Source organism: Pseudoliparis swirei, chromosome 3 (genome assembly GCF_029220125.1).
Source record: "Pseudoliparis swirei isolate HS2019 ecotype Mariana Trench chromosome 3, NWPU_hadal_v1, whole genome shotgun sequence".
NCBI lineage: Eukaryota > Metazoa > Chordata > Actinopteri > Perciformes > Liparidae > Pseudoliparis > Pseudoliparis swirei.
In genome coordinates, this window is record NC_079390.1 from 5,091,807 (window position 1) to 5,103,592 (window position 11,786).

General features: G+C 39.8%; 1 protein-coding gene across 1 annotated transcript in view; it reads right to left on the reverse strand.

The window, feature by feature from the left end:
• grik1a (glutamate receptor, ionotropic, kainate 1a) overlaps positions 1-8,811 on the reverse strand; it is a 45,499-nt gene extending 36,688 nt beyond the window's left edge. Inside the window, exons 1-2 of the mRNA XM_056411558.1 lie at positions 8,689-8,811; positions 404-571 (exon numbers count right to left, since the gene is read on the reverse strand). Coding sequence (XP_056267533.1) covers positions 404-571; positions 8,689-8,770 — 250 coding nt within the window. The 5' untranslated portion in view covers positions 8,771-8,811. The remainder of the gene's footprint in view (positions 1-403; positions 572-8,688) is intronic.
• Positions 8,812-11,786: the final 2,975 nt, after the last annotated feature.

Genomic DNA, 11,786 nt, shown 5'->3' on the forward strand with positions numbered 1-11,786 from the left:
AAAAAAAGAATGACAGAAAAATACTTATTTTCCAATGGTTCGCGTTTCATATTTTTGTTTATGGAATTAGAAACTTAATACAAATACATCCAAGTGTGGATGCAATGTGCTTTTAATCCCCTAAATCCAGCAATTGATTATGCTAATCCCATATTTATCCCATTATTTCACATGTTTGCTTCATTCCCCACTGTGCATAAGAAGGAAGATAGTAAAACCACCGCTCAATCTCTAATGCTTAACACACATATATATATATATATATATATAAATGAATATATATATATAAATGAATATATATATTTATAAATATATATAAATGAATATATATATATATATAAATATATATATAAATATATATATAAATGAATAAATATATATATATATAAAAGTCATTTCCTACCTCTCCTGGAGGCCTCAAAGCCATCAAAGAGGTTGATCCTCTGGATGTCGTAGGTGAGCGTCGTGTTGGGCATCAGGCTCTTGTTGTGGTTTATGTTGTTCACGGCGAACTTGAACGCCATCTCGTCCATGCTCACCAACTCGCTCTCCCGGGTCTCAAAAATACCACCTGCACACAGAGATGAAGGACACAGACCACATCACGCCGCTTCTCTACGATAACAGAGATTACATTAATGGATTCTGTGCTCCTGCTGAGAACTTCTACCAGCTTTGGTTGAATCAAAGCCTTCCAAAGCAGGACCGGGCTTCTATAAAACATTTCATGGTATTATTTTTAAAGATTGCCCGAGAACACGCTGTGGCCAATCCTCAACCGGGGTATTATTTATTCAAAGTTTACACCAACAAGCAGTTAAGACTGCTTTAGGTGGGTTATTAGTGAATAGTAACTAACACCTTTATTCATCGTTATTAAGTAATAATTTATAGATGTGTTATTAGCCATTCATCAGAACATATTTTGGTTTGTCAGGTTGGTATTATCATTATTATTTCATGTGGTTGTAAAAAGTCATCTATGAATACAAAAATCATGGTTTTCTATCTTTTTTTATGACAACAGTTAAAAATGTGGATACAAAACAATCCGCTGCTGTAAATGTTGATACGGTGATAATAAAAATGCTTTTTAGTTCTTTCCAGAAGAACCAGAGGTCAAACAGTACAACTAATCCGTCAATAAGCAGCCCAATAATCAGAGAACGAGTTGGTGCATGTTAATGTAGACATAGAAATGGCAGATTGAAAGAAAGAATGCTTTAAAAAAAATTACAAAATCCCATTGGGCCGGACATGGAAAGGATTCACAAGAACAGATGCATGAGTCATCAGTAAACCAGGCGAGATGAGCAACATCCATAAATATGAGCGGTCCAATATGAAATTACACCAAATGTCCTGTGTTTGTCCACAATACAATATAATATGTGGGGCGTCGACGCCTCCAGCTTCAATATTCTACGAGCAGAGTTCACGATACCAGAAATCCCAACAGAGGCATGCAAATGAAGATGAATATTAAGTACACTCAAAGATGAACAATCATACATCTTCTCCAAAGCATGAAGTCTCAACTTTGTTTCAGTGTGTGTGTGTGTGGGGGGAATGCGCTTCCAGTGTTCTGACTTTAACCATTTGGGGACCCCGGGGCCCACAAACAACGCGCTGCATGGGCCAGCTGTCAGCAGGCTGTGGGGGGAACAATGTGGTGCGGACCGGCTTCTGTAATGGCTCCTAAACGCCTCATCAACATCCTGTCATCCGGGTGCAGACGACGTGAAGTGTGGACTCGAAGGCAAAGAGATGAAATGGAAAAGGAGTGTAATTGCTGCCGCAGTGTGAAAGGGCAGGAAATAAATAAAAAAAGAGACTGTAAGAGCTTCTCGTGCACGGAGGTTCAAAACGCTCTCGTGAAAGACGAGTCGAGTCACACCAGACAAGAGCCCCCCCCCCCCCCAAAAAAAGAAAAAAACCCACATTGGGCAAGTCATTGTCAGTCTTGTAGTTATATTTTTCAGGGTAGCTTTTTATGGGACTTTTATAAACACCTTCATTTAAACTGCGTCGGCATACAGAACATCTGTTACAGCTATGTGAGAAGGCGTTGGACCTCTGCACATCCAAATAATCACGGCACAATATGGCTGAGATTCAGAGCTGCTCTCATATGTTGTGATATTAATACTCATGTGGTATAGTTTTTGGCATCATGTGATGTCATACTTTGAGGAACGATAACTGTAAATCCTTTCGATGATTTGACTAAGGAAGCCTCCGAATTTAAATAATAATGTTATTCATGAACCCTTCCCCCTGCAGGAACCCTGTGAAGCTCTTTCGGGGGTTAAACTGGTTCTTTAAAGTATAAAGTAGTCATATTTCCACAGACAGGCAGTGATAGCGGTCCAGAGGAGACATCTGAGGCGTTCTGACTCGGCAGGCAGCCACAGGTGGACGATGAATTCAACCTGGTTAATTGCGGTTCTCATAAGACTCAATAATATGGGAGCAACGGAAAAACATGCTGCTGGTCAAATGCAACACATGTGATGTATTGAGATTATAAATCCTCAGTCAGTCACAGTGGACATCTATCACAAAACATAAAATAAATGACCAACCTAATTCAGCGTCTGGTGTAAATTGAGGAACACGATCGATAGTCGATGCGCATCGATCCCTCAAAATTACTTTTCTGTTAAGTTTTGATTGGTTTTCTATGCGTGCCGAAGGAACGTTTATTTGTTTACAAATGCCACAGACTTTTATGGATCCATAACACACAAACACACACACACACACACGGACACACACAAACATATGCACTTCTCGGGCACTTAAATAAGACGTCCTTGTAATTGCAAGGGCAGCCAATTAGTCGTTTTAATAAAGAACCATTCGGACAAAGATATTTTTTAAATATTGTTTCTTCGAGCAATTACTGAGATGATCAAGTACATTGTTCTACCTGAAAGAAAACCGTGCCATTAAATTGTGCATATGAATAGAGACAGCACAACGGAGGGATGAAAACATTAAAATAAAAAGGACAAATCTGAGCTTTTTGACAACCTGTCACACACACCTGATCAATGTCTTCACACATGGGGAGATAAACATGTTTGTTTGTGTGTATATGTGTGCATGTATGAATGGAACATTTCATCCCCATCCATCCACGACTTCATAATTATTTGTAATTAAATGGTGGCTTTACATGAATCACTCTGCTGTGGGTTATGACTGCAGCAAGTCGTAAAAATTGCTTCTTTTTTTTTTACTTTTAAGCAAGCTGTTTTTCTTTTTATGCAAATAAATGAAAACGTACCTCTGAGCACTAAAAGCATTCTTTCACAAATAATGAGGAATAATTTGCTCCGGGAACACGCATCAGTATGGCAGAGACCATAAATGGGTGCTAAAAGTTTCAGAGGACCCACAGGCCTCTGTAAATGCCTTTTAACATGCCTTTGGAGTTTGTAATGCGGGTGGAATTCATATGCATAAAACATAAGAGCGGTCGAGAGGCACCGAGGCAACGTAAAAGAAACACTGGGCGGCTCATTATGGTCAAATGGAGGACGAGCGCAATAAACATAAATTTAAAAGGTGTTTTTTTCCATTTACCCCGGTGGTGATTGTTTGAGTGCGATTTGTGTTATTTAACGATGTTTTATGGTGTTTCTTTTTAATTAGGATTCAAAAGACATGGGGGTATAGCAGTGATACTGAAAGGAGACAAATCAAAGACCAACTAAGTTTGGGTGTTTTGGCGAAGTGCACCACGGCTAAGCTCTCCATCTTGTTCTCCCTATGTGTTTTGTTTTTTTATACTGTGATTCTACTGTGATTTGTGTATGTATGTTTGTGAGTTAAGTGTATAAGCTACTGGATGACCTAAATTTCCCTCGGGATTAATAAAGTATCCATCTATCTATCTATCTTGTTATTCATCAGCAAATAACAGACGACATCGTCATCGGCTCATCTTGTTGTTTGCGTAAAGATTAGTATTAGACGTTTAACGTGCTGCCACACTCTGGATACACAAGATATTGTTGATGTTGTCTCGCATCACATTTAAACTCCAGACTGCCACAGCCCCATGACGCTGTCGATCAGGGGTATCAAACTCATTTTCACCGTGGGCCACATCAGCATCACGGCTGCCTCTTAAAGGGCCGGTGTAACTGAAACACTGTATAAACCGCTTCCGAACATATTTTTATATAACTCTTTGCATTTGATTATTGTTCATTTGAGTGTAGAAATATTGTCCATAAGTAAATTTCTCTATTATTATAAGAACGGAAATCCATTTAGTTTGAAACTTTCAAAATAAAAGCACAGGATTTTTTTTTTTAACCGTCAGGGGCCACAGAAAATGACGTGGCGCGCCGAATTCAGCCTGCGGGCCTCGTGTTTGACACCTGTGCTATAGATTAACACACATCATAAATGGAGTGATTAGTGGATGATTAAATATTATTAACATATGCATTTGCATGTAGGCTTTATGTTCCTAATTAGTTTATTACCATGTTCCAATGACTTTCACACACATGTTAAACAAAAGATTGAGAAATATGTATTTGGGAGGTGCACTTCTTAATTATCAGTGATGCTGTAGTTGATTTAACTTTTATTTAGTGCTACATTTCAGTGGAGGACAGTAACACATCAAACTGTCCCTCAGTCCTTGAGGTAGAGTAAAACAATGGATCTTTTTCAAGTCTCACCCATGCTTCTGGAAGGGTGGAGAAAAGAAAAAAAGTGATCATGTCAAACTGAATGACAGACATTTCAACTTCACCCTGGCTGAGAAATCACAGGGGACGTGTTTTGTTCCGCCGCACATGAAGGAGAACGCACAAATGCGCAAACAAGGCAAAAATGAAATCAGGGATGTCAGAGCTGAAAAGAAGAAGAGACAGACAGGAAATGGAAAAGGACTTCAAGGACACCAGAAACATGCTGACGGTGGTATCTGAAAGTCAACGTCACTATCAGTTTGCACTTGATGTAGGAGGAGAATCATTTCTTAAAAGAGCTAAGACATAACGATGCTTTTGGTCCAGAGGTTTAGGACAATACTATTCAGCACAAGATCATTTAGCTTCAATTGCATCTTAACAGAATATCAGCTTAATATTTAAAAACTTGAACATTTACACCAAAAAAAAAGGAAAACGAGTAGCCGTGCGTAAGATGAGATGTTTTGCTCACCGCCCAGAACTCACAAGAAAAGCCTCAGGATCAATAATTACAGATTGATACCTGTCAGGATGGCTGTTGTAGTCAGAGAGAAAGAGAGAGAGAAAGATAGGGCACAAATGCAAACTACGTTCCACAGAAAATGTTATATTTTTGCTCAAACCGGTCAAACACACACAAACACAAACTAAACAGTACGAACCAACACTGGGTGAAAGTGACCAACAGGGTTTAAATACACAGGAGAGGTGCAGGTGATTGGACACCGGGGAACGAGACACAGGTGTACACAATGAGGGCGGGGCTAGCAATCACACAGGTGGAAACAATCAGGGACAGGGCAGACAATCACAGGGACAGGAAGTGCAGGGAAACAGAGGACACGAGAGACAGGGACTTCAAAATAAGACACAGAAACTCCTCATCATGACTCCCAGCGTTTCTCAATTCAAAGTACACGAGTACAGACTTGTGTTCTTTTGGAGTCTGGTCTTGGGAGTCCAAACTCTGGAGGACGGGAGAACGGGAGAACGGGAGGACGGTCTTTCTACGATTGGAACAGCAGCTGACTTGATGACGTCACCACATCAGCTGTTCTTGCTCCTGAGTTTACTCTAATTATTCACTGTAAATTATTTTTTACAGTCAAATAAACAAAACATCCTAAAATTACATTCCGTGACTCAACAACAGTAGTATTTATAAAAAGTCAACTGTCAGTAGTTTATTTTCTCCTCCGCTACTGTATCCGGTTGCTGGTGAAATGCATTCTGGGATATCTGCTGGCCAGAGTACGCACAAGTCTCCTCTGATGCATCCTCCGGAAAGTGGGAGGATCAAGTCACATCCGGGCATTTTGACCGTGCTTTGCGAGAAGCGGACTTTGAATTGGAACATGTACTCGGGCTGAGACTGATGACGTTTCACGAGTCACGAGGACACAAGTAGAGGAAAGTACGCACAAGTACGCTGATTGAGAAACGCCGTCCCTCTCCTCTCTCACAACAGTCTTGGGTTTCTGCCAGCGTGATGAACGATGCCACGACGGCCAACTCCAAAGTAGATCTGTGTATATTTAAGTGAGGCCGACTTTCCCCGAAAAAAACACTGGCAATTTAGACGGCGGATGGATGCATTTGCTTTCCTAATGGCCGGTTGTTGGAGAGAAAGGAAGTAATGAATGAAATGAAGTAATAAATGCTTAACTTCTGATCTGACGTGAAGTGAAACCTGGAGAAGAACTTCTGAGATTCTCACATGTGCATGAATGCACTTGTCTGTCTGGACTCGTGTTGAGCTGCACCATGAAAGCTGAACTTATTGGTCTTGAATGGTCCTGAATATTAATGTGTGACCCAGAGTTAAACTCCAGATCAGAAAATCTCTGCATGTGCAACTGTGGACCGGATGAAAGGACATGCTGCTCGTCCTGAAATCAGATCGACAGCCAGCATCCATCAAGACGCTCTCAATGGAACCTGTGATAGAAATATTACATCCGGAGTATAATTTGTTCCTGAATTCTTCTGAATACCATGTTTTATAACTCCTGTTTACAAGAACACACGAGTAATAAGTATTAAGTGATCACAGATATGAGATATATTGATGTAGACGCTATGTCAGCTGATAAGTGATAATATATTGCATTACAGAATTATGTATTAATCTATTAACACTACAGTAACTGTTACTTTTCAAATCAGTAATCAGCAAACATACATTATGTGTTAATGTAAAAAATATATATTTGTGGCTGTGAGCTCTTTTGTTGGTGTATATTCTGTAAGTCAATGTGACATTTTGTCTTTTTATCAGGCTCTTTAAAGTATGATAATGTCATAGGTGCTTCACTGTGCAGATGCTGTCGTTTTTTTCTTGGTCCTCTTTTTAAATCTCTATATATCAACACAATATCAATTCTTTAAACACCTATTGAAGGGATTCTAAGGACTTGTGTTAGTAGAAAAAGGTTGAACCTTCGTTTTTGTGTGAACGGTCGATGGAAAACACAAAAAATACAACACGAAATCGAGTGACAGCAGAAAAACTAAATGCATTATACAAAACCCAAAATGTCGAGCTGTCACCAGGCACAGCCAACAGAGGGAAATGTCACCTAAATGTAGGCTCACAGCCCAGAACCTCCATGACTTTAGGGTCATAATGGCTTCATTTAGTTGATATACAGTATATTCCTGCATCTTCGTTCTCAGATGCATTAATAATATTTCAAACTTTATGGTAAAAATGCAAAACCATGGTTTCTAGTGTAAAGAAATACAAATAACAAGGACTTGCATTTTTTTCTCTTTCTCAATATCCAATGTTTACAATGTTGCTGTCTGGTATCTAATCCAGGACCAGCAATGTATGTGACCCTCCTCTATACCTCTCCAAGTTTAAGAACAGGTGGCAGTGACACTAATTCTCAATGTATTGAGTCAATTATGTCCACATATTACAGTTGGACATATTACAGTTGGACATATACAGTTGGACATAGTACAGTTGGACATATTACAGATGGACATATTACAGTTGGACATATTACAGTTGGACTCTTGGCGAGGCGACACTTGGATGATGAACATCACAGCGGTCACCAGCCAGGTGAAGTCCAGGTGGAGTTCCCTTACTCCTCGTTACATGCCATACATTACATCGCCGTAGCAACATTACATCCATCTCAGTGATGGATGGGTTTTAGCCGTTTGTAAAGATCAGCTGGGGCCTGGGGGACGTATTTTTGAATGAGAAATGCCCCCAAGAGACCAGAGGAGTCTTCAGGGGGGAATTCATAATCAATTACTCTCAGCTTTTTGTTCATCTCGGTCGACTTCTGAAAGATTTAATTCAAATCAGACAAACCCTCTGAAGTGTTGCTCGAAGTTGAAACAGAACTCGAGTCATAACAAAGCAGAACGTTCCCTTTATCGATGGCATTTATAAGACATTTTGATAAAATTATGATCACCATGCGAGACACAAGACTTGAAGATGATGAATTAATAAAAAGGTCAGTGTTTAATGCATCAGCTCAGAGGGTTCCTCTACAGAATGTGAGCTCTATGCAATGTGAAATGAATTCATGACTCATTTTCCAACCTTTGTTTTCTGCATAGTAATTGAATGTGTGGAGTCATCAGGGGCTGAGAGATGGCAACATGTATTTCCAATTAACCAGCAGGGAGTTAAGTTGTCAAAGTTTAATTTGTCCTTTGATGTAGCAAGATAACATTCCCCTCTCTTCTGACACCTCTGTGAGTGTAACCCAAAATATGAACAGCAATTAATGCCAGAGTCACTTTCATAATATACAAGGCACGAAATAATCTCACCAAAGAAAATCTATAAATCTAATTATATATACACACACAAAAAACATCTGTATTTGCACAAATATATGATGTAGTGGCAGATGCTCTCCTATCTCTGGTAGAAAATGGAACAATAATAAATATACCGAAGAGGCCAACAACACCGTGCGTAAACAGCTGTTGCGCTTACCGATTCGGAGGACTTGCGTGGAGCTCAGACTCAGCTGCGCCGCGACAAGAAGACAGAAGAAAAGTCTCCTTCTTTCCTCCATCGTGCTCCAGCGGAACTCACCGCGGGCATCGACACCGTGACAGAAAGAACCCGCCTCTGTCCACGCGCTCAAACACCTGCGGTGCCATGCCAGCGCGCGACGCGCAAGTTGTATTCCCAATTACAGCTTTGGCACTCTGCATCACCAGATGAACGGACAACGATGACGACCCGGTTCCGTGGATCCACCTTGTCCTCTACTAAACCGGTTCCGTGGATCCACTTTGTCCTCTACTAAACCGGTTCCGTGGATCCACCTTGTCCTCTCCAAAACCAGTTCCAAGTCACGTCTGCTGCGCAGAAGCGGTGAGGCAGAGTACACGCGTCCACTTTGACTCAGGCTGAGGAGAGGGTGAGCGCGCGGATCAGTGCCACGCACGCCGAAATGTAATTGATTTCCGGTACGCCTTTTCAAAATAAAAAATATATATTTAAGTAGGAGAGAGAACGGGGTCGGTCGTGACACTGAACTTTATTTGGATCCATCAAAAACTTTCTTTTTTATGGTGGAAATTAAAATGAGCGATTCTTTAAAAAAAAAAATGTATAAAGTTTTTTTATTGAAATCCAAGAACCTTTCTTTAAACATCGAGAACATGTGTGCATTTTGTTATCCTTGTATAATAATATTAAACTCATTCTTATGTCACTCACTCCATATTCAATTCAACTCCGTTTATTGTGTAAAGCCCAATATCACAAATTACACATTTGTGAAATTGGGCTTTACATGTCACATGTGACCACTAACCACCAAGATAATCCTCAACTGGGAGTTGTTACTAACAACCATGTTATAGTCTGGATAAGAAACAATCTAAACGAGGATTCACCCTTTATATTTTTAACCAATTGTGTAAAAGTTCACAAGAAAACCCGCTGGATGAGCTGCTATTTACATTTGGAGTATTTTCACCTAAATATGAAGTTGTTGTAAGTGACGTCTGACCCCAATTCTGAATTTCTTTTAGTCCTATACCAAACATTTTTTAACAGCGCCCTCTTAGAATGAGATTTCATGGATATGTAACCAACCCGTTAACCCCAAATAGCGTGTCCCTTAGAGGAGACATGTCATTGCATTATTACCTTCGCATTGGAAATGCGGAAGGTTATGTTTTGATCGCCGTGTATTTATTTATTTATTTGTATGCGTGTTACTCGCATAACTCAAAAAGTATTAAACCGAATCGCATGACATTTGGTGGGATGATTGGTTATTATCCGGGGACCATTTGATTAGATTTTGGGATTGATCGGGTCAAAGGTCAAGGTCATGAAAAGGTCAAAATCTTTCTGAATCGCATGACATTTGGTGGGATGATTGGTTATTATCCGGGGACCATTTGATTAGATTTTGGGATCGATCGGGTCAAAGGTCAAGGCCATGAAAAGGTCAAAATCTTCTTTTTACCATAGCGCGGTCAATTTATATCCAATTGGCATGCAACTAATGCCAACATGTTCATAATTCAATGCCCAATCTTGTGATAAGCGACGGTATGCGCTCTACCGAGTGCCCGTTCTAGTTTGTTATTCTATTGTCCAAAGAAGTGATATGTGTGTGACCGGTATAAAACCTGATGTTGTACATGTAGCCTCCAGGCTATACAGCTGTCCTCCACTGCATAACCAAACACCTTATTTTGACTTGATTGAATGAAGACTTGCGCCTATAGCCAGAGTAGTGGTCATCTATTTCGAAATATATTGAATCGAGTAATTATTTTTCTTTCTCTATATTTCCCAGCCCAAAATAGGTATCTTCTTTATTTGATAGATTAGTTGTTTACACTGAATGTAGCCGTAATCTAATTCTGGTCATCTCTGCATATAGTTTGGTTGCATTCAGTCGGGATTAAGGAGCAGCTGGATTGGCAGCGGCTCTCTCTCCACCGGTCCTGATGAGAGGAGAATAATCTTCAGGTTACAGGACAGATGCCAGATTACATCTCAATGCAGACAAGCGAAGGGTCACTGGACGCCTTCAAAACTCAAATAACCACAACAGGACATGGACATGTATTTTAAATAAAAGAAGTCACCTGATGTGCTTTAACATCCAACTTTAGTGAACACATTTAATCATCTTTAGAGACATGCTTAAATACTATATTGTATTCGTCTCTTTTGTTATTGGAGTAGCATAACACACACACACACACACATTTCTGTGGCTATACAACATCAATTCCCTGGTGGATTTCTGAAGTCTGTTGTGTGATATTGTGACATTTAAAAAGAAAGAGGCAAAGATTCCAGGTGCACCTCGCAATCGTACTCTCTCCTCAAATAAATTCTGCATTAAGTCAGAACTGACATTTTGTTTATTACAATGTTTGTGAACTCTCAAAAGGTGGCAGCCAATGTTGGGTGCAAAAAAAAAAAAAAGAATGGCCGACTTCAACTTGACAAACAGCCCGTATAGACAAACTTAATTAACTCAGAAAATGACCATCAAGTCTCTCCAGAAGGAGCCACTGGGCCAACAGCCCTAAAGGACCATTTGCCTGGTATGAATACTGAGTGTCTCTCTGTAGAGCGGCGGGTAAATAGCCTGCATGTAATATCGGCTAGAGCTGCAGAAAGAGGAATATTGTCCATTGAATTCAATAATTATTGTAATTGCAGGGGCATTATTAGTCCATTATTGTTAGCAGAATTACATTTTTTAAGAAATCTTTTACTGTATATAATGCAGCAGCTTTACTAAATCAAACCTCTACTTCCTGCCTCTACTTTCCAAATATTCCGTTATCCATCACAACTGATTTGATGCATTGCAATACCTGGAATCCAACCAAATACAATTTAAGATGTATTGAATCTGCCAAATCTGGCATCCCTCATTTCTTCAACTGAATGTGATCTTCCAATAACCTCTGAGGCCGATTATATATATATATATAAAAGATAAATTGAGTTAACTTTGCAACAGTGTGGCAGAAGAGGGGAAAGCTTTCCCTTTGACTTCACTCGCGTGTAAAATGAAAAAATAATTAGCACCGTCACACAAC